Genomic DNA, 27,228 nt, shown 5'->3' with positions numbered 1-27,228 from the left:
CGGCAGTTTCAGGCACACTTGCCGGTTCCAGGGGAATTGGTTTGCTCTGTCACATCAAACACTTCACCTTCCTGCGCTGTTCCCTTCTAACTGCTGCTGTCCAAGCCTCGCCTTTGCCATTCCAAGCTCCATCCCAAGGCTAAGAACCTCAATAAAACTTTTCAGTCTGGTTTTCATCATACAAGTGACTTGAATAACAGTATTACTTTCCCCCTCCCCCCCTTTTCTTTTTTTTTTTTTTTTTTTTTTTTACATTTTTTCCTAGTGCCTCATCAGTGCCTTCCACATTATTTAAGTCACAACACAGTTTACAAACCCCACTCTGCTCACTATTAACATCAAAACAAATAAGCCAAGTTACCTCTGAGAATGCTGCATGTTGTTATCTGAGCCTTCAGGCAGAGGATCCTCCTCCAGAACTAAGTGGCCATTCCAGGGGTTAAGTAGCCCCAGGTGATGGTGTGACCTTGATCCTCTGAACAGCTTGGGAAGCAAAGAGCGCTCCATGTTCTCAATGCTCGACAGAAACTACACGCCTCAGAGGTCAGGAATAAAACTTTATTGTTTTCAGATTTCTTATCTGCGTTCAACTAATCAGTTATCTGTCAAAAAGATGTTTAACATGAAGAGGCCAATTGCTCCTAGCTTCTTTTAACAGTAATCAATTAGAAAGTGGCGGCAGCACAAGTTTCACTGGAATCAATCCAGGCACCACATAGATTTGTGGCAGGAAAGCAGAAAGGAGTTTGGTTTGGAAACCAAACAGAACAGTTCTCAAAGTGATTTGATAAAAAAGACAAAAAGGGGAGAGAAGCTCAGATTAACATACACAGAAAGAGGTACCACGAAGCAGATCAACCAGCTGATGTCTGCGCCGGTTATTGCGTCACCTTCCCTTGTCTAAATTGTCAATTCCTCCATCCATCTGACACGCACCTTGCATGGAAAATTCCCACAACAACAATCCAATCATTTTAAACAGTTCTTCTGTTGCCACCCCTATTAACTCTGATGCCTAAAAATGGAGAAACAATGCAGAGTCAAGACACCCGGTGCAGAAGAGTTAAGGCAGCTAGAACAAACTGCTGTTTCAGCTTCCAGCTACAGACTGAGTGAAAACCCAAACATTGCTGGTAGAAACTTCCAAATACTTTATTTAGGAACAGTTCGGCCCATGTGCTGTGTGGTGGCTTTTTTTCCTGTTTAAATGATCACAATTATGGAATTATCTGCATTGTGAAAGTGCCTATCACCATAGCACCTGGGCGCTTTATAAAAAAAGCTGTCTGGCATGACAGAGAAGATCTATCACTCAAGAACCTACCGGGCTCCTGTTGCTTATTCCTCATTTCAGGTCTATCTACTGACCAAGGATGTAGAAAAAGCAACAGATGAACTCCAGAAAAAGATCACCTTGTTTTCAGGCAAGGTTTAGATCAGAAACAATATGAACACTGAGAGACCCAACTTCCCATGAAGAGCAAGTCACTATTTCTAAAGCCACCCATGAAGCAAGTTTCCCAGGAAAAGCCTTGCAAGGATAGGTTCTATACTGTACTTATTTAACAAAATGTGTATCAATAATGAAGAATCAATCGTCCCAGAGTACAAACTCACGTTATACTCCACCACAACTGGGATAACCACTAACATTTGGAAAGGTGTCTGTTATCCTTATCAATAGGAAAGAGGCTCTATTTTGTCATTTCTGAATATCACATTTTTAAAAAATACAGAGACTTCTCTTTACATAACTATAGATGCTTCTCAGTGGGGACTGGAAAGGGAAGAGAAGTTAGCGCCCTTGGCTAGTGTTTCATAGCCTTTGTGCAGGCAGCTTCACCTTGCTGGTTTAGTTCTGCATCTACTTTTGCCTCCGTTTCCCCATCACACCCAGATTTCTAGACCAAAATACCAAATTACAGTGTCAAATCATGGGGCGGAGGGAGGAAACAAATTCTACCTATGCCCTGGTCCATGCTAAGATGTATACCAGCCCTGAACAGGCCACTGGTCACAAAGCAAGCTCCAACTTCCCCAAACAGAATGGAATTTCTCCGTGGTCCAGATTATTTTCAGCTATTTATAGTGTACGTATGTTTCCAAATAGGTTGTTTGTCTTTAATATACTGGGAGAGAATGTGAGTGCACAGACATATACACAGAACACAGGGAAGAAGATGGTAAAACCTCCCTCTGTCGGTTTCAGGTGCAGATATTTGTGTCCTAGAACCTCTTGGAGCTTCCCCATCAATACAAGATAAAACCTCTGCCCCTCTGGGGGTCCTGGTTAACTTTTGAATCCAAAGATGCCCTTTATATATCCTGTGAGGCCACTCTTGGCCTTCTGCTCCACCTTGTCCTCCAGAGGTGGGAAAGCAACATGATTAAGGGCCAGGTCAAAGAACAAGGGTTTGCATGGAATGGGCTGGAAGCCCGGCGGGAAGTGCACGAGGCTGACTTGCTTGCTGACAAGAGAAGGATCCAGACAGAAAGTCTCAAACCGTTCCGAGAGGGGCTGAAAGAAACCAATACAGAAACGCGAATTAAGCAGATGTCAAATCAAAGCTGACAAAGGTCAAACAAGCAAAGAGGATTAAGCAGCAACTAAAGTTCCTTGAGTGACATCTTGGGCCCTTGGAAATGATTCAAACCCCTCTCAAATCATTGCTGCAGGACCTCTGGAAAACCTTCCCACGTGCAGGGAGAAAGCTAAATTTAAAAAAAATGAAGATGCCACTATGGAAGCTGCAAACAGCTGCCTAGCTCCTACCAAAGGAGCCCCAGCCTGTCAGTCATCTTCAGGACTTGCAGAAGGAAACCAAGCCTAATAAAAATCTCTTAAATACACTAGTCACAACAGAACTCCAATCAGCACGACATTTTTTTGAATTGTAAGAGACACTCAGGCAACAGGTTAAAATATTCATTAAGAACATTACTGGAATTTGCCTGAGCTCTCAGCTCTTACCTTGCCATCCTTGACCTGAGATGGAGACTCAGTCTCATGAGTATCATTTGCATCTGCAAAATTGAAGAAAAAGTGGTAAGAATAACAGGCTGCATCTTGGCATAAAGTAAGACTGTCTCAGAAGTCAGCTGCCCTCAAAGCTGAGCTATGAACCTTACTTTCTGGGATATGTAAGACAGTATTTTCAGCAGAAGCAGCTTGCTTTCTAGACTAAAAGGATCACATATATTTATCCACAGCCATGACAGCTTTCCAGTGGAAAAAAAAAAAACCAAAACATTTTCCAGAGCCTACACAGATCAGAGTGAAGGGGAAAAACAACTGGAACTTCGGAAATGAAATAAAAGGAATGAAATAGCTGCAGGGGCGTTATTCAAGAGACGTTAGAGCTCTAGTATAATTGTGCAACTCACCTAATATAGCTGCTGCTTGCAAGGAGTATTTCTCTGCATTGACTTGAGTGATCAGATCCTGAACATCAGGCAGCTCCTAGGTCATTAAAGAAAATTATTTGAGAGCCTGAAACATGTCGGAGTTTAAGAGTTAGGGCAAAGGTAAAACCTGACAAAGAAATTAAGTCCTAGTGCTGATAAGGCTTTTCAGAAGAGGAAAAGCTACAGCACAGTCCTTCAGGCACTACAGAAATAGCATGACAGAAAGTGCAGATGTGAGAAAGTGTGGTAAATTGTTAGGGAGTTGTTACAGCAAGTTGCAACTGTAAAGCAAGTGACCAGTTGAAGCATTTCCACATCACTAGGAAGTCTCTGCTATAGTGTGTCAAGCAGTCACACTTGTATCATCAAGCACACATACAAGCACTACTCCCTACTTAAAGATCAATCTTGAATTGTAATGGTCTGGCATCTAATTGACAATAAATACTGGGACAGAGCTTTTTCGTAAGCTTAAACTCTCCCGTCTACACACAGGATTGGGTTCCTACCTTCAAGCTGTTCGTATAAGCTCCAGCTCCTGACCGAACTTCGCGGGCATATTTCAGTACTCTTTCATACAAAACAAGAGCTTCGCTCCATTTCTTCACCAGGACATAGGACTGTGCAATGAAGAAACACCTGCAACAGTGAAGAGCGGCTCATTGACATGTGTGTCATCCATACCTTTTGCCAACTCAAATGCCTGATAAGAACAGATACTAATAAGAAGAACTGGCCAGTTTCCCCTTAGCATCCAGTCTTCATTTCACAAAAGGGCAGAGGAAACTACATCAAAGCCCTGTACAGCACATAGAGCTTTGGATTAATAACCTTTGAGGACGTAATGCCTGCTAAAGAAAACCTGGCTGTTTCTCAGTTACCTGTAAGCTTTGTACACAAGTGTCTTCAATCCAATCTCTTTTTGGAAATTCTTGTCCTCTTCTAGGCCAGGAAGCTGTGTCAGCTCCACGAGGTTCTGTGCAAAAGAGAATCAGAGGAACAAATTCAGGCGTTGTTTTCTTCTGGAATCTGCTAGAGTAAGAGAAAGCTGCCCCTTTTAACAAGTCAACAGTACACTCCCATGGAAATAGTTTCCAGTTTTCTAATTATTAGTATGCTAACCTAGTGAAGGCCACTCATTGAGACTTGTGCAAGTTTGCCTTCAGGACAGATTTCCTGACACAAACAGGAATTAGGACAAAGACTCCTCAGATTTCACATGAAGTAATTCTTTCATAAGGCATTTCCCTTTCCCATTCACAACTGTTTCAGCCACAGGCTCCCACAGTTAATAGAAAATTTATGTGAGAAATTGAGAAACTGCTTATGAAGAACAAGTACATTAGAAGTATTTTTAGTCGCTACTTTCTCTGACCAGCAGAAACTAAGGCAGCTATCAGGGTGACGCATAAAATAGTCATAAAACCTGTTTTAAAACTGCATTAGAGTGCACAACCAAGGGCGCCCATTTTCTGTTCACAACTAGAAGGGCTTTTTGTGTTTTATGTAGATGTTGAACATCTTCAACACGGTAACTGTAGGTACTCGGTTGCTCTTCAGACTTCACAGGCAGTTCATCTGCACTGCTATAGTTTCTACAATAACTTTTTGTGCAAAAGTTCTCCAGTTAGCATAATTAGTTTTGTTTTCCCAGCATTACCTGCAAGATGATATCGTAAAGACGGATCAGGTCCTGAGGCCGTGGTGTGCGCTTCCCATCCTCTTCCGACCGCTGCTGCTGCAGCAGTGCCTTCTGCAGAGACTTTGCCATGCTCTCGTTGCGCTTGATGGCCGTTGACAGCTTGATGTAAGTCAAATAACTAAAAAGATAAAAGATAAAATACTATTAGCAGACTGTCAGAACTACTCAGACATTACTCTTTGTTCTGAAAAAACTCCTCCCCCCAGTCTAAGATGATACTAGTAGGGGAAAAAACATCTGAAAGGTCAACATGAGAGTCTTAAGTAAAGTATTTTCAAAGCTGCATGAATCAGATCCTCATCCGTACAGTCATCCTTTGAGATCTGAGAGGCACAGAACAAAAAACCCATAAAACAAAACCAAACAAAAATAAAATCTTGACATAAGAGCATGATTTCTTCACGCTAGTACAGGTAGCAATGTTTGCCTATTACCTGTGTAAGTACTGGATGTTGGACACCTTCCCAGAATCATTTTCCAGAGAGTGTTCCCGCTGCTTCTGCAGAAATTGGGGACAAAAGACTGCATGATTTATTTAAAACTGGGAGCTGAGGGAAGAAAACATCAGAAACAACTCAAGGTTTGGGTAAACCAGGGAAGTTATAACAGACTTCCAAGCAAAAGAATGAGGGTTTCTACATTGCTATTCACCCTCCCCAGTTCTGAAGAGAATAAAATCAAAGGCGACAGATGTTTTTGCAGCTTTTTATTAAAGAAATCTCAGCCACTTTTACTGTTAAGGAAGTTGAAGATTAACAAATCAGTCCCCCAAAAAATCTCTATTTTATTGAAAGTAGAAACACTGATGTTTGCTGCTTACCTGGTCTGGTTTCAGATCTTCCCGAACAGCCTGAATGGCATCTCTGCACTCACTGAGTAAAGATTCAAACAAACGTTCCTTTGTTTCCTCATTTTCTGCCTAAGAGCAAAAGAAAGTTAAGACAGGTATCTATTAGAAATTTTTGTATTTTGCATCCCATGGTGCAAGAATTAACTGAGAAGATCAAACAAAGTTTCTCCCCAGTTGTGGCTTGAAGACCCATGGGTAGCTAGCACTCCAGCCTGTACCTCTCTGGAATATGTTCTAACGGACAAACTGACAGAAATTGCAGGGAATGTGGTCAGTGCTGAGAACTGAGCAGCACTGAAGGCCTAACACACACAGAGCTCTGATCGCCTCATCCCTGCAAGAGCAGCTTTCCCAGCAACTCCCATCCTTTCCGGGATGGCACCCACATTGCTCCGACAACAACTGAGGTTGGACTGCACTGTGGGAAAGGCCCAGTAACAGAAGAGCTGAGCATTACTGAACTGGCAAACTACCAATGCAGACTGCTCTTGTTACGCTGATTTAACTTTTCTCATGTGGTAAGAACACGTAGATGATTATCTTTCCTACGCTCCCACTCTAGTGATGTTCACAGTGGCAATAATTCGCTTGTTTGAAGCATTTTTTAGAGTAACCCTGTATTTTACTAGCAGGATTGACCGAGTGCTTTTCTGCTGTCACCACAAGTTTTGTCAAAAAATTAAGCAGCTTTTGGCTTTCTGCCCCAAAAACAAAATTTGAAAACAACTTTTAAAAAACAAGTCGAAGCCTGATCTCTGCCTAACATACTGGCATATCATGTACCCAATTAAACAATGCACCCCAAACCGAACTCAGCTTCCCTTCAGGTGACAGAGGAGGTAACTAGATGGGGATCGCAAGACTCTTACTGATTCAGTAAGAGGACACTGCCCAGAAACAAACCTCAACCTTAGCAATCAAAGGAGGGAGCAAAGTTTATCAGCACTCTGTTACACCACTTCCATGTCATGTAAAGCATAAGATGAACTTTGCTACAGCAAATTTGCAATTGACCAAATGAATAAAAATCTGTCTAAAGACATGCTCATTTGTTTCTCTTCAGTAGAGCTCTACAGTCTCTGCCTCTCCTCTTCTCAGGTTTGCAAATCCATTAAGGAATGTTATTTTTACTCCCTCAATAAGCCTCAGGTATCTTGACCCAAGATGAAGGCATTTTCGGGGGTTTGGGGTTGGGTTTTTTTTGTGATTTGCTGCAAGAATTTTTCAGGTGGGACAAACTACTGAGAATAACCAGAGACGAGTCTGACAGCATTCTCAACCTCGCCCAGAGGAGCGCAGCAATTTCACTGTATGCACAAAAATGAAAACAGACACAGCTAGATCATCAGTCAAGCACAAACAGGGAAAGGGCTGGGCCGTGCAGTGAGACAAAGGCTTTCCTTTCTAAGCAAAAACTCCTAAGGTTAAACTGATTCCACATGTAAATACACATATGTTCTGATTTGGGAGATGTATCTTAGTTTTATGATGTGATAAGTGCTACAGCTGGTGATTCAAGTGCCCTGATAGAACAACACAGGTTCATCTTAAAGGGATCCAGGGAATTGAACCCACCTCTCAAAGTCTAGGAGTGCTCACTTCTAATTTTTCCTTTGTTCTAAAACTTGGCATATCATCTCTGAAAGTTATTACCACCCATTTTTGCCACAGACCTAGTTACCAGAGATGACCACAGAATCCTTGAGACAATACCAGACAGAAGCACACTTCTATCGCTCTTCCCTTTAGCCTTCTCACTTCTACCTGGTTAGAGTCAATGAGCCCTTGAAGTCACGTATTCGAGTCTACAAAAAGGCTGACATAAGTAATTTTAAACTTGGATTCATATTTCAGTTTGGCTTATTTATTCTGTTTCACCCGCAACCAACAAGACACTGAAGGCAATGATATAATCGTGGTGAGAATCTCCATTTTTACACAAGACACACATTTGTGTTTGCTTCTAATCAAGCCCTGAAGAGCGGTGCTGTTATGTTAGGGTTTCAACTTAGTGAAGACTAGCAGAAAGGTGCCAAAGATCCCAGGAACCACAATGCATTTAGCTGAAGCTGGACTGCCCATCACAGCTGACACAGCAACTGCACAATTGCTTCCAAAAGGCCAAGTTTTAGCCCTTTGGGAATGTAAATACTGCTGCTGCGCGCTCAGCGCTCACCATTACTAGTTGTGATCCGGTACCACAAAACTCCTCTGTTTAGTCAGAGCTTCCAAGGAACACAAAGCAAGATGAAAACCAATTCAGATCATTGTTCTGCCGCTGCTTTATGGAACAAAGAAGGCAACCAAACCAAAAAGGCCCAAGTGCTAGCCTGGCAGGATGGAAATTAAACGAGGGAACGTTGAACTCTAATCTGCACTTCCACCTGCTGGCCATACTCATGTACTACCTACAAAAAAATAAATTCAGCAACATACAATTCATGACATTACAAGACTGGTTAACGCTAACATTTCCTAGCCAGCCATATCCTGCGTATCCTACTCGCGGTATATCTTCTCAACACTATCTCCTGCTCTTGACACTTGCCTTATACTTTTGCCGAGTTTTAATTTTGTCATTCAAATTGCTATTTATCCTCATTATTCTCCTGGTGATAAATGTTTTTTGATGATGCAAAAAGCCCATCTTCAGTAGCAACAATTGTTACTAAAAATCCTTTCACTGCCTTTTCAAACAGCAAGGGTGCCATACACAGCCATTGGGAAGCAGAATACACCACCTGAGCAACATTTCCAAGGAAAAAGCTCCATGTGGAAAACTTGGCTGCAATACTGAAGTCATGCATAGTGCGTGCCACTGCAAGCATTTCAGAACTGTTACATTTGAAATTAATTTACATCCTGACATTTAGTAATCCTCTACCACTTTTGAGGATTTGCATAAGTCAAGATGAGAATGCTATAAAACTCATAGCACCTGCTTCACCTGGCAAATTGCTTTTTGCTCCTGAAAAAAGGTGATGGATGCATATCTTTTTTCCTTTTGGTTGCTCTGAAGTCAGATCATTTGAGCAAGATACTTAAAGAAATGAGAACAGTAATTCAAAACCAATTACTCTTAAAATTGTAACCTTCACTTCCAAATGACTTACAAATAATCACGGTTATCACCCTGCCACTGAGAAATAGCACTTCTAGGCAGAACAGAGCGTTCAAAAGAGCAGTAATACTCAGAACAGACCTGCCAAGCTACCACTTCGCAGACTGCGGGTACTATCCCCAACTGACACTTCAGCTTTGGGTTACAGTCAATACTCACACTTTAACTTTTAGCCTTCCAACCCCAAGTTTGAGAAAAAGTATTATTTAAAAGCTGTTAGTCCAGGTATCGTGTATCATCTCGCACACTGAAGGAAAGGGGATAGTTAGAACATCAGCACCGGAGATGGCTTCTAGGTTACCTGAGCAATTGCTGCTTCGTTGTCGGCCAGTCCCAGCAAGAAGATCCTCACTTTGTCTATCTTCACCGGAACAGTTCTTCCTCTCCACTCCACCTCGCTCATCGTGGCTGCCTGCTTTGCTCGAGTTTGGGTAATCAGCGCCTGTAGAGAACAGACTGAACTTAGGAGCTTGAAGTTTAAGGTATCCAAAAATCGAACCTTTCAAATTCACATTAGAGTTGACTATTTTGAAATCAAAGGGCTTTTTAGGGAAGTGTGGTTTCCCCACAGAGCCCAGGCTTGCTTATTCTCTTCTCACACAGTTAATTTCTTCAATGGTATGCTGCAGTAATATTTACGCTTAACAGAGTGATGATGAAAGTTTCGACTTGAAGCAAGCAAATAAGTTACCTCCAGTTTTTCTGCAAGAAGACCTTCAGTGCCACCAGACCTCAGCCTCATCTGCATCAACTCATTCATAGCAGACTGGTCACCTGAGAGAATTAACAAATCAAGATCATATTTCCACCTGAGTTCACAAATTATTTTGATATAAAAAAGTTAATCAATAGATTTTATACTGGCAATCTGGGGACAAAGGGGATAAATTTGCAATTTCGTTTTGACTTCATAAGCAAACTACTGCAAACCAGTATTTTGTCTTTTTACACAAAACCACATGCACTGTTGCGAAATGAGAACATTTCTCCACTGCTAAAATGCCCTAGAATGTGTGCAGAATTTGCCCAAAATATTACGGACTCACTCCAATGTCACTTAGACCAGTATTTAACTATCAAGTCAATATTCCCTTCCTGTGAACAAGCCTTGCTCTTCGCTGGAGCTGAGGTACCCCCCCTCTTCCTTACCAATATTATAGGCACAGTAGCGAATGTTGGGCGAGATCTCTTCCACACGCTGGTTATACAGTACAGCTTGTTCTTCTGTGAAGGCATTGGCCAGTTTTTCATATATGGTCCTATAGCGAATAAGACATATTAACACTGCAGTATGTATCATTTTGTGAGATGCTATCTTAAGGGAAGAGTTTGTGTCTCTAAACTGGAGCATGCTACTTCTTCAGTAGTACCTTCCAGTTAAGTGCATAATTAACTCAACAACTCATAGAGTTGCTGTACATACAGTCTATACGCTTATTAGACTGACACAACATTACTTACTAAATGAAGCTGTTGAAGTGGGGAAACTCACTTGCATTTGTTGAAAGCCTCCATTGCTGCCTTCCACTCCTGGTGTTCAAAACGAAGCATTCCCGTGAGGTAAGCCATGTACGCCTACGGACAGCGCAAGGGCATGTTAATTTCCCCAAAACCACCAGCCCAGTTTGTACAACATTTAGAATGAAGGCTGTTGTGATGCCTACAGTAAGTGACTAAGCCTTGCCGTTTTCATTTGGTCTTCCCATGGAAGACAACTGATTTAGATTATGGGTTACTAGCTACCTACCGTTTTTTTCCTTTTACCTGACATTGCTACATTTCTAAGGAGATGAAAGCAAAGATGTTTCTTGCTTGTTACGCAATCAACACGGCCGCTGATGTCACAAAACTTTTTTTTTTCCAGCAAAAAGCTACAAAATGGCAGTTTTAATTAACTGAGTACCACTACAGCCCCTTGTTCAGAGAGACTAGTGTCTTAATGCTTTCTGCGTTCCAGGAACCGAACCCACAAGGGTTGTGTTCTAGGTGGCTACTTTAGGATATTAAAAAATAGACAACTCAATACATAAGCATAGTTTCTTAGGCTGTGTTGCATCACCTTAGTATCTATCAATTCTTTTTGCTTTTATTAGATGTACTGCTCTTTAAAGCAAGGATAATCACTCGATACACTTAAAAAACTTCTGAACGCCAGGTCCTTGTCTTGGCTGGTGCCACCAGTTATTTATGCAATTCCAGCAGCTGCACTAACAGTGAGTCCAAGCTATTCAATAGGAGACATTATCCAGTTTGAGAATGCTCAGTTTTGATTATCTATTGCTAGATGAGATTAATCTTTTCACCCAAAATCCAAAGGTTTCTTGTTCAGCTTTTGCTGTAAGACAAAATCAAAGAATCACTGGTTACCTGAGCTTCCAGCTTTGTTTTGGCATCCACTCTGTTACTTTCACACAGCCGCTCCAGCTCCTCAGCATGTTTCACAGCTTTGCGCAGGCGAGACAGCAAGTGAAATCGTTTGCGAGGCTCTGTGTTTGCTTCCTGTTTCAGCTGCATGGCGTAACTCCAGGCTCTCTCTGCATCCATCAGAATCAACAGCAAATACCTACGGGACAGAGGAAGATGGATGAAAAAATAACGACATTCAAACAATTATTACCACATCACCACTAGTTCTTTTCCACGTGATCTGCAAAGTTTGGTAACAAAAGTTCAGCTTGGTTAATAAGAGGTAGATGCTTTCATTTCTTAACATTCTAAGCACACAAAGTCATACTATTCATGTTTCCTACTGTATTTCTCACTACAGAAAGGCAATTACCCAACCGAGGAAGAAAATTCGTTATCATTCTGGAGCACCACTGACATTGCGAAGACAAAGGGATTTATAATTTTATGTTGCCCTTCAAACTGGTTCAATACGGGCAAACATGTCTGTTTTCCCACCAGCTAATTCTATAATAATTAATGCTAGAATGTATCTGGCTTCTTAACAAGACAGGCGAAGACAGTATCATGTTTTCTTTCCCCCACAAGAAAAGACAAGACAGCAGACATTTCAAGTGTTTCTAAAAGATGGGAAATGACCCCAAGATCCTGGCTATTCTTCACATATTCTATCAGACAAGCATTCTGACAATTTTTTTAAAATATAAGTAAAATTTGCAATCCAATATTTCTGTTCAAAGGGAAGGGATTATGTCTCCAACCACAACCTTGCTGGCTACACCATTTACGTTATCAGCATTCACATGGCTACTGTGCAACAGATCTGAATAAGCATTTCTTCTTTAATATCAAATTTACTGATTATGAAAAGAAGCCATTTTAGCAACTGAGGGAAGAGAAGGAACTGGCTGCTGCTGCTCCTTCTTCTCCCACTTGTTCACATGATGAAGCAGGATCTGAGCAGTGCCTCTTCCCCCCACGCATTGCAGCCTGAACTTTTATCTTTTATTAATAATAACACACATCTCTGAAAAGAAACGTTTCTGAATATATTGTACAGAACAGTTTTCCACCACATCCACATGAAAATAAATTACTGAAATGAAAGAAATTATCCACTAATACACTGAATGCTCGATTCCATCCAGTACCTGTTGTCTGAGAGAATCTCTTCAGTTACTTTCTTCCCAGTGAACTTGTGCCTGTTCCCCATCTTGAAGTTGAGAGTTTTTCGGAGCCGCCTTAGCCTGCGGGAGCAATAACCCCTAGAATACAAGAAAGGTAAGAAGACATGCAATAATTCCTGATCCTGAAAAATCAGAATTATGTTCTCCCTACTGTCTAATTGCTTTACGTATGTTTATTGAACACTCAGTTCTGGAAGAGTATAGTGATTATCAGTGAGGTCTTAACAAACAAGCTCTCAAAGGGCAACAGAGAAACAAGAGCCAGTCTGTATCCTCCTAAATGGCGCAGCCACAGAACATTATGTCTAATGAATTAAAAAATTGTACATTGCTTCATATGAAGCAATCTGTCAAGGGGTATTTACTTGGCAGATCATTTTTGTTGCCTGCTACAGTGGGTTTACATTTTAAATAAAGTAAGCAAGTCACAGGAGTAACTCAAGCCATCCACACAGCTTACTAACCTGTACCTCTGGAAGTCTCCATGTCGCAAACCGTGCTGCTGCTGAGACTCCTTCACAATCTGAAGGACTGCGATTTGTGTTAAGGCAGATTGACAGTACAGTCTGTTACCAGTTCTTTATTCTACGCCAAAATAACGGAAGGGAACTCTATAGGTTCCACTAAGCAAATACACTTTGAACAGAGGGGTACCCAAAAACCTCCTAAAAATGCACAGCTGAGAGAACCGATGGTCCTAAAACACATCATGATTCCACTGCTTACTTCAGAGCTTTATGACTATCATCAAGGCCAGGATTAAGACATACCACAAGCACCTCCTCTTACGGACAACCACAAGAGCTCATTTCAGGATAATAAGCTATGCCAACAGACACATCTAGGCTAATATAACTGACTTCCCTAGCTACGCTACACTACCACCCCAGTCACACTTGTGACACAGTTTTCTTGGCAAAACTGAAATAGAGGGAAGCTTTCCTGCCCTTAAACGTTCCATCTCTCAGGGAAAGGACAGAAGTACACTGAGCAGAATCACCGCGACCTTTCTGACACAGATTCCACAAACAAACTGGTTTCTGAATACAGAGAACCTCATAAAAAGACCTTCTGGGAAGTATTCAGGGGGCTTATTTTCTACTCAATTTTTCAACACATTTCTAGTCTTACTGTACGTCACTGTAAGAAGTACTCCGTGACAGAATGCACTGGCCTGTGACTTGCAACAGCATCACTCCATGATTTCATATTCGCTGATTTACAAGCATCCTGTACTTAGTTACGCTATCAAATAAAATCATGCCGTATTCTAGTAAATTTGATGATGTTATTCAGTCAGTTTACAAGGCAGATTATTTTATGAAATAAAATCTCCGTCATAAAGAAGAAATCTCTGTGCTATATATACTTATATCCCAAAATTTCCCTTTTAAGCTTTAACAATAAGCCATAAAAAACACAGAAACAAAGCCTGACTTACAATGACCCCATCAAAAGAAACACTATTACTACAGCTAGAGAAAAACAAGCCACCAGACTTTTAAAGTCTAAAACAGCAGATCTCTATCAAAGTGTTTTCTTATAATTACACCTAAAAGAAAATCTCTTTCATTTAAGTATTAAGAACCTGCATCAATAGTTATTACACTGAGTTAGTTTGCATCTGTGGAACAAATAAGCCAAACCCTAAGCAGGGCACACACTCCTCATCCTCACTGTCTACCTAAGACTTTTTTCAGACTATCTTTCAGCCTGTGCACTGAATTTATAACCCCCATTTTATTTACCCTTTCACTGATTAAGATATTCCTAAAGTTACCAGGGTGATTACCGTACCTCCATCTTACGCTGCAGTTATTAACTTTACAACACCTGCCATATGCTAAATGGAAAACTGCACCCTTATTTCATTTGGGTTTTCCTCTCACCCAGAAGATAAAACTCAGCTCTATCGCAGCTGTGCAGCTGGACTAGTTTCACATGGAAGTTTCACACACAAAAATGCCATGAGCTTTACATGCCACATCAGATTTCAGAAGTGCTAAATCTGGAAGAGCCAGTCTGCCATCTCTGCGTACCTGTTAGATTTATTCTATCCGCTATTGCCCGCTTCAAGCATTAATATTACCACCAGATTACCAACAGCCTGCTCTTATCTACAGTGCGCAGCCTAGCACAGACTTCTGCTTTGAAGGCTGACGACAGCTGTCATGCGGTTCGGAAAGAGAAACTGCAAAGGTAAAGAACAAATCCATGATTCAGAGATGCAAAGCTGGCTCCCCAACTTCATTCAAATCAAACCCTCACCACCAGGGATGGCGCAGATGCCTCCGGGTTAGCCCAGGCCATCGCATCGACACTCTCTCAGGCCAGCATCACCCAAGACCCCCGGGGCCCCAACACCAAGGCTTACAGACCACTCTCCTACCAGCACCACCCAGGACCCCAATCCCATGGCTCACAGCCTGCTCTCACACCAGCATTGCCTGGGAGCCCCAAGCCCAGGGCTCACAGCCTGCTCTGAGGCGAGCATCGCCTGGGACCCCCGGGGCCCCGACCGCAGGGCTCACAGCCCGGCTCCCACCTGAGGCTCGGATCAGTGCGGCCTGGGCGGGCCCGCCGCCCTCAGCAACACCTCTGCACAGTGCAGGGGAGCCTCCGCCGTCCCGCCCGGCCCTCTCCCGCGGGGAAGCAAAGGCGGCCGTGCCCGCCCGCCCAGGGCCTGCCAGCCCCCGCGCTCCCCACAGCGGCCGCCACGTCCCCCCGCCGCCCACGGGGCCGGGCCTGCCACGTCCCCCCCGCCGCCACCGCCGCGGCGCAGGATGCTCTCCAGGCCCAGGCTGTCGCCGAGGCTGCCGGCCTGCGGTCCCGTCGGCCTCTCGTTCTCCTTGTTCTCCTCCGCGCTGCCTCCTCCTCCGCCGCCGCCTCCTCCTCCGCGGCCGCCGCCGGCGCCCTGCCGCTCTGCCGCCATCTTGCGCCCGGGCCGCCGCCGCCGCGGTGCATCCTGGGCCGGGGGAGGAGAAGCACGCGCCAAGGCCATGGCGAGCGCGGCCGCCGCGGGGGCAGACGGGATAGAGGAGGACCAGAGGCAGGATGGGGTGGGCGAGCTGGCGCCCAGGAGTGGCGACCCGGGAATGTGAGCCCGTACCCGGCGCTCACAGGGTTCGGGTACATCCGTCCCCGGCTGGATCGGGCGGTCCTGACTGCTACATCCAACCCGGGCTGACGCCCCCCAGCCCCTAAATCAGCCCCCAGGATCGGGCCCCTAGCCCTGTCCCCCTCTTCTGCCCCAGGGTCACACCCCCCCCCCCAAGTCCTGAGCCCTTCATTCACCTCAGGGCTAATCCCCCAGCCCCAAATTCAGCCCCCAGGATCAAGCCCTCCAGCCCCATTCCCCTCCCTGCTCCAGGGTCACCCCCCCAGCCCTGACCCCCAGCCCCCAGAATCAGCCCCCACCATCAGGCCCTCAGCACCATCCCCTCTTCTGCCCCATGGTCACCCTCCAGCCCTGTCCCCCTCACCCATCTGCGCCTGACCCCCTCCCAGCCCCCAAATCAGCCCCCAGGATCAGGCCCCCAGCCCCGTCCCCCTCCTCTGCCCCAGGGCTGATGGCCCAGGGTCACCCCTAGCCCTAGGACCAGCCTCCCCCCACCCAGCCCTGTCCCTCTCACCCACCCAGGGCTGACCCCCACAGGCCCCCCATATATCTGCTCAGCCCCTAGCTAGCGGGCTGGCTCTGATCTCAGAGCTCTCCTTCCCTCCTGTGGACACAAAAGCTCCAAGGGGAAAAAGAAAACCCAAGTCCTCAAGCTGCAGCTTTCCAACGCAAATGTTTTAAGCTGTTTCTGTGTGCTTTTGGTTTCCACCGCACCTCCCAGGGATCCATTCCCTATCGAAACCAAACTGCGTTTCAGGACGATGCTCAATCCAAGCAGAGACATGGCAATCGAAGCATGTTTTACACCAGCGACTGCTCCTCTCTCGTGGCCCTGGTGGTTCAGACAGGTTTGGATAAGGCTGGCACTGCAGCACCCGCGTTCAGATGCCCCAACACAAACATGTGCATGTCGCACACCAAGGGACCCGCTCCAGGAGCGGAACGGCCGCCAGGTTCAGCAGGGGCATGTTTCTGCCATGCCACCTTCCTCGTACGCTGGCACAAAGCTTTGCTGCTCCTCTGGACTCTGTAAGTGGGAGGATAAAACTGTCAGCTGCTGGCTGGGTGCATGGATTCCTGCTACAGGGCTGGCTCTCCTCCTCCCCAGGGCAGAGGGAGAGGAGGACAACACAAACATGGCATCCGGCAGAGCCTCTGGTGGGAGCCTTGCAGCGAGGTGGTGGGTCTGAGCTGCCTTTGGTGTGGTGGGGAGAGCTGCGGACAATAAATCCACTGAGGGTTACCCCGCTCCAGGGACTCACACCACGCATGGACCATCCCTGTGCCACCAGCCCCTGAAGCCTGTGAGGGTTGGTAGCCTTACACCATGCCTTTTGCATTTGGCCACCCTTGGAGGCCAGATCCTGCCCAAATAACCCGTTTATGTCTCAGGCCATTTTATTTTGCGGTTTCTAGATGGGGGATCCTGCTATTGATCTTTGCATGCAATACTGCAGGTTGCGAGTTACCCCAGCGTTTAGGAAGAAACTGGGGGTTTTCCTTCGTGTTTTTTAATAGCCTCACTGCAGCGTGAGGGTAGACCTGGCCTCTCTGTGAGCTGGCCGCAGCTCAAGGGAGACCAAAGGCACGACCAGTGTCCATAAAACCAACTGCCAGTGCCCTGCTGTGGGTGTCTGAGGGCACAGGGAGCTGGGGCAGCTCCCGAAGAGTAAAAACACCCTGCAGCTGGGCTTCCCCCCATCAGCCTTACAACATCCACACTGCAGCTGGGGATCCGATGCAGCCCTCGCCGAGGGCAGGGGTGACTCCTCGAGGGCACGTGGCCAGTCTGGGATCAGGAGAGGAAGGCAGAGCTGTGCTGCTGTGTCTCAGCACCTCTTTGTGCCCTGCGGGATGGGCAGCTTTCCTCTGTGCTGCTCCTGATTGCCTGCTTTTCCCTGGGAGACATCCTCAGGAACAGAGCATCCTCACACCAAAGCGGTGTATTCATTTCCCCACGTACCTCCTCTGCGTAGGTGATCAGGAGCCCGTTTGGTGGGGCTGGTTGGGGGCTGCTGAGGGTGAAAAGGGTTCCGTGTCCTGTGGTGGCAGTGTCACAAGGCTGCGACTGTCCCCTGACCTCCCAGCACTGCCGGCAGGCTTAGATCTGAACGTCCATTAAGACAACTGAGAAGCTGCGGAGTGGGTTAGTTATAGGAGTAATTGATGCATTAAATATTTCTCTCTCTACAGGAACAAAGTGAGGCAGCCTTGGGGCCAGATAAAGTGCCCTTGGAGAGCTGATTGCACCATCCAGTCCCGAGACTTCGGTCTGTGAAGGCTCTGAAGGAACAAAACGAGCAATTTTTCAGGCAGGAAAAAAAGAGAGATGTGAAAAAGATTTGTTCTCACTGCAGCAAATTACCGTGATCCCCCACCCCAGGGGAGAAATAAAGATTCTCCTGCAAACTGACCTCACCTCTAGGGTGCTTTGGTGCAAGGATTTAGCTGCGTGCTGGACAATTTGGACACATTTCCAGTCCGAGAGGACCCCGTTCGTGAAAAAATACACCCTGCAGCCCTTGGGGTTAGACGAGCCCTCTCCCCGTGACCGCTGCGCGGGTTGGGGGAGCAATAAGGAAAACCACTCGGACACCCCCTTTTAGGTGTCCAGCTCCCTTTGGGGTGCCCAGCCCGGGCACTCCAGCCTCTTCCGGGGGGGTCGCGGCACAGAGGGACGTTTTGCTCCCCCGCGGAGCAAACCGGCCCCAGCCCGAGCCCCCTATGCCCGGGAGGGGTGGGGAAGTCCTGCAGCCATCATCCCTCAGTTATCCCGGCGGGGAGCGGGGGCGGGCCGGGTTCTCTCTCCCTCCCCGGGGCGGTGGCGGAGCGGGCTGGGGGCGCGATGTGCGGGGCCGGGCGGGAGCCGCCGCGCCGGAGCCCCCCCCCCCGGCTCCGCCGGCAGGAGGGAGAGCGCCGAGCCGCGCCGCCGGAGTCGCACCGAGCGGGCTCCCAGCCGACCCGCAGGAGGTGAAGGGCGCCCGGCTCCCGAGCATCCCCCCCCCCCGCCACCCCGCACCCCCAGGGCTCCCCTGCATCCCTCCCTGCGTGCCCGGTGTAACCCCGGCCGGTTCTCCCTGCGCCCCGGAGGGTCCCCCTGCACAATCTCCGTGCACCCCTTTTCCCGTGCACCCCCGTTTTCCATTGCATCCCTCCTGCGCTCCCCCCTGTGCTCTCCGTGCACCCCCGTTCCCGTGCATCCCTGCTGAGCTCTCCCTGCACCCCTTTTCCCACGCAATCCCTGCTATACCCCTCGCTACACTCCCCGTGACCCCCCCACTTTTCCCACGCACCCTCTGCGCGTGCCTCCCCGGTGCATTCTCCACGCACGCTTCCCCCTGTCCAGCCCCGCTGCACCCTCCGTGCGCTCCCGGCCATGAACGGCTCGGCGACAGGCTCCGAGACGGGCTGGCAGCCCGAGTCAGTCATCATCCCACTGGTGTATCTCCTCATCTTCCTCGTGGGCACGGTGGGCAACTGCCTGGTCCTGGCCGTGCTGCTGCGCAACGGGCAGGTGAAGAACACCACCAACCTCTTCATCCTCAACCTGGGGGTGGCCGACCTCTGCTTCATCCTCTTCTGCGTCCCCTTCCAAGCCACCATCTACACCCTGGAGGGCTGGGTGTTCGGGCCCTTCATGTGCAAGGCCGTCCACTTCTTCATCTACCTCACCATGTACGCCAGCAGCTTCACCCTGGCCACCGTCTCCCTCGACAGGTAGGAAAGGGAATGGGGGTGGCTCCCTGGACCCTTCTGTGGATGATCGCTGGGGCAGGAGAGGGGACAGAATCCCCTGGAGCCAAGCCCTGATTGCTGTGACCTCCCAGGACTCGCGGGGGAATCCAGGAGCATTTCCCAGTTCATGTGTGCAAGGAAATGTGACCACCGAGGACGGTGTCCAGCAGAGAGAGTTGGATTGGGACCCCAGCCCCACTATCCAGCTAGAGGAGGCTTTCAGACCCTAAAGCTGTAGGACTGGGGTTTATGCTCATGCTCTGGCAGCTGAAGGGGGGATAGAAAACCAGAGAGAAGCAAAGCTGGGTCCCTGCGCAGCCCTGGCTCTTCTTGGGATGCGTGGAAAGAATCCCTGCCCTCCCAACAGCCCACGGCAAAGCAAGCAAACCTTGAGGAAGAGACGACACGAGGGTGTTTGAGCTGGGACACTGCTTTTCCCACCCTCCCCTTTTATCAGCAAAAAGCCCCTTTCTTCTCTCCCAGTGCTGCCCCTTGTCCCAGTGACTGGCCCAGGGTGGGTTTGAGGGGGGAAGCTCTGTAACAGGCAGCCTGTTGCTCCTGCCTGTGCTTTAGCCCCTGCTCGCTCAGCCCCTGGTGAGTTATTAACCCGCAGCAAGCGAGAGGCTCCAGGGAGCTCCTGGTGCCGCCCTGCTCAGTGCTGGAAACCCTGGGGCGCTGGGGTGTGAAAATTCCTTGTGAAAGTCCCCTGGGAAGAGCCGCGGCAGCCCCAGAGCAGAGCTGGATGGATCCTGCCATTCCGGCATGGCACCGCACTGCCCCCAGGACAGCCCCCCTGCCTCCAGCCCCCCAGGAGCTAAACCAGAGCCAGGGGCTGCCTCTCCTCCTGCATCCCACAGAGCTGGGGGGAACAGAGGGGTCTAGCAAGCAGGGGCTTGCATGGGTCCCCAGAGCTGGGTGTAATTAAGGAATTAGCTTAATGGCAGAACTGAAAACGGGTGACATACTTTCACATGTGCCAGTGTGAGAAACACGGTGTTTAGGGATCCTGGGGACTTGCCCCTGCCTTCATATACTCACTGTCGCTTGTGCCAGACATTGATGATCAAGTGAGGATCTGTAGGATTAGGGAGAGGGACAGAACAGGACCATCCCTGTCTTCCCCACAGGCACTGCTGGGAGCAGAGGGGGTGACGGGACAGGGTTGGGGGAAGAGGATCCTCAGAAGCAGCAGGGAATCAGTTGTGAGACTAATTGGCTCTGGAAGTCTCAAATCCATCACCAATGTCACTCTTTCTCCAATCTGCTCCCCGAGCAGCTCCCTGCACCCTCCCCAGGACTGCAGTCGTGTCCCTCTCCCTGTCATGGAATGGTTGGGGGTGGAAGGGACCTTAACGATCACCCAGTGGCACCCCCTGCCCTGGGCAGGGACACCTCCCACCAGCCCAGGTTGCTCCAAGCCCCGTCCAGCCTGGCCTTGAACCCCTCCAGGGATGGGGCAGCCACAGCTTCTCTGGGCAACCTGGGCCAGGGGCTCACCACCCTTACAGGAGAGAATTTCTTCCTGGTATCCAATGTAAATCTCCCCTGTTCTGGTTTGAAGCCATTACCCCTCATCCTATTGCTACACGTCTTTGTAAAAAAATCCCTCTCCATCTTTTCTGTAGCCCCTTTAGGGACTGGAAGGGGCTCTAAGGTCTCCCTGGAGCCTTCTTTTCTCCAGGCTGAACACCCCCAACTCTTTCCCATGCAGGTATTTGGCCATACGATACCCCCTGCACTCGAGAGAGCTGAGGACGCCCAGGAACGCCCTCACAGCCATCTGCTTCATCTGGGGGCTTTCCTTCATCTTCTCGAGCCCTTACCTCAGCTACTACCAAGAGTTCCAGTTGGCCAACCTGACCGTCTGCCACCCCATCTGGGAGATCTCCCAGCGCAAGGTCATGGACATCTGCACCTTCATCTTCAGCTACATCATCCCAGTGCTGATCCTGAGCCTCACTTATGTGCGCACTATTCGCTACCTGTGGAGGTCCGTGGACCCTCTCCAAGACATGTCAGAGTCCAAGAAGGCCAAGCGGAAAGTCACCAGGATGATCATCATTGTAGCCATCCTGTTCTGCCTTTGTTGGCTGCCCCATCACCTGGTCATCCTCTGCGTCTGGTTCGGGTACTTCCCCCTCAATCATGTCACATACGTGCTCCGCATCCTCTCGCATCTCCTCTCCTATGCCAACTCCTGCGTGAACCCCATCGTCTACGCCCTGGTCTCCAAACACTTCCGCAAGGGCTTCAAGAAGATCTTTAACTGCCTCTTGTACAAGAAGGCAGCCAACAAGGTGCACGTGGCCCAAGTGATGAACACCGTCAGTACGCTGGATGCGGAGCTCAGCGAGGTGACCCACATCAGCGAAGCCCTGCCTGGCCACTCCTCTGGCCACTGCAAGGTCCCAGCCCAGCCCTGGGGGGAGGCAGAGCTGGTGGGACATCAGCAGAAAGCAGATGGCTCCTTCATCACCTTCAACGTCACCTAGCAGAGCTCCTTCCCACCCCACCCCTTTGCAGTCTTCTGCAGCATCGCAGGCCTGGGGATGGGCTATGTTTTGGGTTAAAATGCGTTAAATTGTATCCTTTTTCATTCCAATGCACCCAGCTATCATAACTGTTGAAGTGCTGCTGCTGCTGGACTCAGCCAAGCGACCGACCAAGGATCCCAAGGGCAGGATTTTGCTTCCACTGAGCACTTGCTGAGGGATCAAACTTGCAAATCAACTCTCATGTGTAATCACCTGTGCCTCTGTCACAGACGGACTTACACCCTGTTGCATCTACGCCTGGAGCTACTGAACGCTCTGGTCCCTCCAACCAACACAGCGGCTGGCTGGAGTCAGCAGGGTGTGCTTTTAGGGATGTTTGGGAAGACTTGGTTCATTTGTGTCCCATTTCAGCTGCATCCCACGGCAGTGTTGGCCAGAGCCACAGGGGCACAAACCTGGCTCAGGTAGAAAAATCTAGGAGAGAAGCATAGATATCAAGAGACAAACCTTCCTGGAGCAGCCGGTGCTGGCTGGGCTTTCCTGTCTCCTTGGGGCTCGTGGGAGGTTTCTCCAGAGCAGAGCACAGCTGGAAGCAGCATCTGTAGCCAAGCTGAGTCCTGTAGCCCACAGTACGGGACTGGGCAGGACACGGGGCACCGCTCCGTGCTGCTGACCACGGCTCATCCCTGCCATTTCAGTGCGTGCGAGGCTCCGCAGAGCATCCGGAGGTCACCAAGGACCAGCGGGGAGGGAGGCTGTTTGCCAGGGGAGCACTGCCATGGCCCTGCGGGAGAGGTGACGCTGCCAGGGGAAGTGGAGGGGGACATCAGCGGGTCAGCGCTGGGGGAGGTTGTTAATGCTTTCAGACAGCTTGGGCACAGCTCAGCACCTCTGCCCAGGTGAGGCGCTGGCGGAGAAGAGCGAAGCGGAGCGCTGGCACTGCTTTCCTGCGGCCGCAGTGTGAGGCCGGAGGGCCGGGGGACCCCAGCCAGCCGTAGAAGGCACAATAAAATTCCCCATCCCACATCCCGTGTCCTGCTCCCTTGAGACGCCCCGTGGTCCGCAGCGGAGGAGAGGTGGGTGCTGGAAGGGGGGTGGGACCCGCTGGCCCGAGGGAAGCTGCGGGCAGTGGAGGGGTGGAGGATGCCGGTTACATCCAAGCATGTCCATTGAGGGGGAACCACCGCAGCACAAAGAACGGCGCTGCACTCCCCTTAATGCAGCCGTACCTGCACACCAGAGGCTGACGTGACCCGTGTGTCCCCCACTTTTACCACCACAAAGGCTCCACGGGCAGCTGAGCCCTGCGACCACCAGCAGCCGAGGGCTTGACTTAAAGACCCATCATTTTCCGTACCAGAAAAGCATCCCTGGAATAGGATCAATTAACATTTTTGAAGATGTGGTGACAGAGCACAGCCAGAGGAGGTGATGAAAGCGTAGAGGGGCTGGGACAGGCTGTGCTGAGCATCCCTGCGATGCCCAGCGCTGTGCCCCGATGGCACCAAGCACCTGTGAAGATCAGACCTCTATAAAATTGCCAGTACAGAGGGTATAAATCTGTCTGCACAGATCTCCCTCCCCCTCCTTGCGACATCCCCATGGCAGGACGGGGATGTGATGCAGGAGGCTATTTCCATCTGGGACCCTGGCCGGGTCTCGGGGCCTCACTGCTCCCCACCGCGCCGTCCTCCACCCCTCCCCAGCCCTTGGCTTTTCTTCCCAGGGAGCTTTTGGCTGTCTAACATTTGTTTTCCCCTGCTGAGTGTTATTATAACCAGATCTTCCTGTCCCCACGCAGAGGGCCATAAATCAGCCACTGCCTCATATCAATAACCATTATATTTAGTCTAGGCCTGCTCACGGCATAAGTCACAGCGAGCGAGCGTATAAACAGCTCCATTACTTATACTTGCATTTATCTCCCCTGCTCACCCCTTCCCAGCCAGGGAAAACGGTGAATGAGCCACACAAACGCAGCTAAAAGCCTTATTTTCCTCCTGTCCTCATCCACCTCTTCTTGGAGAGAGCCATGGGATCTGGCGCCAATGGATCCCCCCCACACGGAGGGGTTCAACCCCCCTCTCCTGGACACGGTTATCACCTCGCCTTGGGGATGGAGACGTTCCACCACCCCCTGCGCTGCTTAAGGCTCCCTGTGCTGGCACGGCTGGGCTTCAGTGTCCCCTGTCCCTTCGTGCCATCACAGAGGAGACACCGACCCTGCTTTTCTCCTTCTTGCCCCCTGCCTGAGACCCGTTTTCTCATCACACCTGGCTGCACCCGCAGATCTCTGCCCGAGATGCTGCAGGGCATCGCAGGGGCCGCACCGCGGGAAGCCCCACGGAGCCCGCGCTCGCTTCCAAGCCCAGGTTGTTCCCCTTCACGCAGGGCTGAGTTCCCAGAAAGGACAGGAGTCACTTCTAAGTTCATCTTTTTACAGCCTTCACAAGAAAATAAAAATAACCAGCTCACAGATGTACAAGCCAGCCGGCAAACCCCAATCCACACATTGTGCCCTGGGCGAGGGGCTCAAAACCCACCCAGAGCGAGCCCTGGGAGTGGGGGGAAGGAGCTGGGGTGGTACCCGGCTATCTCTTCTCACAGTGGGGTGAGAGCTGGGGTGTCAGGGGGAAGGACCCGAGAGGAGGAGCAAACCCCCAGGGCTGTACTGGGGCTGCGATGCCCAGCGTGACCCAGCGTGCAGCACCCTGCCAGGCAGAGGGGAGTCAGCTCTGCCCAAAACTCCTCGCCCAGCCCCAGGGAGGCTCCTTGTGCCACCTCTGAGCCAGCCACGGGAAAAGCCCAGGCCACAGCGTGGCCACCGACCTCTCAAACCCCCAGTGCCAAACTGTCCCCAGGCTGGGAGATGAGTCTGAGCAGCAAAGCAGGGTCTCTGGGGACTCACTTCTCTCAGCCACTTCGGATCCTGCAACAGCAGCGTTGTGGCCACCACAAACCAACCGAAGAAGAGGGAAATGACTCCAATCAATAGCTCCGATGGGGCCGACCTTGGGTGACACACTCCAGCTGCACAAGCAGCGAATCCCACAGTCCCACCCCGGCAAAAGCAGGCTCACAACAACCAGCAGGAGAAAAGTGCTAAGTTACCGTGGATTTTGTAAACTCAGTTTGTTTTCTGGGTATTTTGCCATTGCCTGGGAAAGGAGGCTCAAAATAGCATTAGCAGCTTAGAGCCGTGACTATCAGCCAGAGGAGAAAAGGGGACGGGTCACCTCTTCAAAACAGCTCATCAAAACCACGCACGTTGTGCAACAACATCGCTGCTCCCCCTCAACTCGGCTTTGCCACAGGCGGCTGCTCATTTTGCGGCTTTGGCTCTTTTTTTAGCAGACCCAACACCACCGTAACACCAGCACTGCGAGCAGAGCCCTGGTACGCGGGTGCTCTCACCCCACCGCGACGCTCACGTTCAGCCCTGGGAGAAACAGGTTCAGGAATAAACAGCAATAATACAAGAGAATCAATGGGAAAAGGGGTAGGTTTTTGCAAATCCCAGGGCCCGGGGGAGGGGGGGCAGGCTGTGGGGCACAGGACCAGCTTTGCCAACACGCTGCCGACTGCTGCAGGTACAACACGGCTGGAGCATCCCACAGCCCATCTGTCACCCGCGTCCGACACTGGGAGAAGGCGCAAAAGACAAATAACTTCTTGCAAGGACAAACTAGAACCTACTCAACAGCCTGCCCATGGTGCCTCCTGCCCTAAATGACATCCCCTGCAGCACCCCAGGGGACACCCAGCCCTGAGCACCCTCCTGAGCACGCCAGCCGTGCGTCCACCACCACGTCCCATGGCCTGCCAGCACCTTCCCAAGGCAAGGTGAGAGGGTAAAACGAGAGGGAAGCAAAGTGTTAATGAAGTAAAGCCTTTGCCAAAGCTTGGCGGAGCTGGTCCCCCAAAGGAGAGGCTTGGGAACAGTCTTCAGCTGGAGAGACACAAAAGCAGCGCCCGGATGCTGCAGTCGAACACACAGAATCAACGCACACGCGCGTGTGTGTGTGTATGTATGTGTAAAAAAAGCCCAGCAAAAAAAAAAAAAAAGCAATTTTTTTTAAGCATCGCAAACATTGTGATTTTGCAGAGACTTCCAGCGTATTTGCTAATTACATTCAACACAGCCGCCCCCTCAAAAAAATCCACTTCAGCGACTCATGGCTGCCCAGCTCCCTCATGCTGGCAAGTGCCAGGCGGGTGCCAACACGGGCAGGGACTGAGCCCACGGAGGAGGGAGCTGTGCCCTGGGGATACAACACGTCCCCAGGGAGTGAAACCCCAAGATGGTCCATAAGACAGAGCTGGGGAGGACATCGCTGCCCTCCACCACAGATAAGATGTTTCCCACGTGCTGCTCGCGCCGGGGCTCAGCGAGATCCGCCGACTGGGGACGGCAGAAAACTGATGTGCAGAGGAAGGGGTTTGGAAGCAAAGCTGCCGCCAGCCGAGCCCTGCTCTGCTGTAAGACTGCTCCAGAGCTGCCCAACCACCCCACGACTGCTTTGAGGACACATCCCAGGACACCCCTAACTCAGCTCCCAGCCCAAAGCATTACCGCGTCCCCTCTCCCCAGGCCGTGGGCACGGCCAACACCAGCTCGTTTGTGGCCACTGTTGAGCAGCAAGAGCCCGGAGGCTGACAGGGGGCTGGGGCAGGCTTTGCACAGCACCTAGCTGGGAGGCTGCCCCTCCCTCCTGCCTCCAGCACCCCCAAATCCCCTCCGACACACACCACGGCTCGCACGGCTGCTCTCACCCTCGCACAGGAGCAGCAAGGCTCTGTCTGGTATTAGACCGCAGGATTCAGGCTTTCGCGGGTCTCTGCGGGGTGACACATCCAAGCTGCCCTCCTCATCGTACGGATCCTCACCCATCGATTCATATTTGCTTGTACGCAGGCAGCAAGAGGCAAGTCTGGGCCAGCTGCCGGATCGTTGCGCCATTTACAGGATTGTACAGAAATAAAGCGGGGGGGGGGGGGGGAAAGCACCCCTCCAGCTTATCTGCAACTGCCCCTCGCTCATCTGAGGGTGAAACCATCGCCCTCCTGCCCAACCTGTGCCCTTCGAGGGCAAGCACAAGATTTTCCTGCCGACACAAAAGCGACTTTTCCCCAAACAACGGAGCGTATCAGGCCCAGCTGGAAAAAACAAGAGCATCGTGACCTGCCACCGCTCAGCGCCCTCACGGCT

General features: G+C 49.8%; 2 protein-coding genes and 1 long non-coding RNA gene across 3 annotated transcripts; 1 reads left to right on the top strand and 2 right to left on the bottom strand.

Annotated features, from left to right (window-relative positions):
* Positions 1-544: 544 nt before the first annotated feature.
* SRP68 (signal recognition particle 68) lies at positions 545-15,615 on the bottom strand. Its single transcript, XM_054221680.1, has 16 exons — positions 15,459-15,615; positions 13,136-13,202; positions 12,636-12,749; positions 11,446-11,641; positions 10,571-10,653; positions 10,228-10,337; positions 9,770-9,852; positions 9,380-9,520; positions 5,928-6,026; positions 5,542-5,606; positions 5,066-5,225; positions 4,287-4,381; positions 3,915-4,044; positions 3,385-3,460; positions 2,972-3,024; positions 545-2,518 (listed from the first exon to the last, which is right to left on the bottom strand). The coding sequence occupies exons 1-16, from the start codon at positions 15,601-15,603 to the stop codon at positions 2,291-2,293; spliced, it is 1,845 nt and encodes a 614-aa protein (XP_054077655.1). The 5' UTR covers positions 15,604-15,615; the 3' UTR covers positions 545-2,290.
* An 846-nt stretch (positions 15,616-16,461) lies between these two features.
* Positions 16,462-18,112, bottom strand: LOC128917987 (uncharacterized). The gene is made up of 3 exons (XR_008469427.1): positions 17,753-18,112; positions 16,917-17,004; positions 16,462-16,814 (listed from the first exon to the last, which is right to left on the bottom strand). It is a non-coding gene; the product is annotated as an uncharacterized LOC128917987 (long non-coding RNA).
* Positions 18,113-19,150: 1,038 nt separating this feature from the next.
* GALR2 (galanin receptor 2) lies at positions 19,151-22,023 on the top strand. Its single transcript, XM_054221441.1, has 2 exons — positions 19,151-19,506; positions 21,236-22,023. Exons 1-2 carry the CDS (start codon positions 19,166-19,168, stop codon positions 22,014-22,016), a joined length of 1,122 nt encoding a protein of 373 aa, XP_054077416.1. The 5' UTR covers positions 19,151-19,165; the 3' UTR covers positions 22,017-22,023.
* The last annotated feature ends 5,205 nt before the right edge of the window (positions 22,024-27,228 follow it).

The sequence above is a fragment of the Rissa tridactyla genome, chromosome 15 (genome assembly GCF_028500815.1).
Source record: "Rissa tridactyla isolate bRisTri1 chromosome 15, bRisTri1.patW.cur.20221130, whole genome shotgun sequence".
NCBI classification, from domain to species: domain Eukaryota; kingdom Metazoa; phylum Chordata; class Aves; order Charadriiformes; family Laridae; genus Rissa; species Rissa tridactyla.
Note: the sequence above shows the minus strand (reverse complement) of the source record. Positions and strands in the feature narration are given on the sequence as shown.

Excerpts from the sequence above, each read along its gene's own strand:
- SRP68 (XM_054221680.1), bottom strand. The coding sequence starts at position 15,603 with ATGGCGGCAGAGCGGCAGGGCGCCGGCGGCGGCCGCGGAGGAGGAGGC. Across the intron at positions 9,521-9,769 it reads TTCTTGCAGAAAAACTGGAG|GCGCTGATTACCCAAACTCG; the intron begins GTAACTTATTTG and ends TGTTCTCTACAG. Across the intron at positions 2,519-2,971 it reads CTCAGGTCAAGGATGGCAAG|CCCCTCTCGGAACGGTTTGA; the intron begins GTAAGAGCTGAG and ends GGTTTCTTTCAG.
- GALR2 (XM_054221441.1), top strand. The coding sequence starts at position 19,166 with ATGAACGGCTCGGCGACAGGCTCCGAGACGGGCTGGCAGCCCGAGTCA. Across the intron at positions 19,507-21,235 it reads GCCACCGTCTCCCTCGACAG|GTATTTGGCCATACGATACC; the intron begins GTAGGAAAGGGA and ends TTTCCCATGCAG.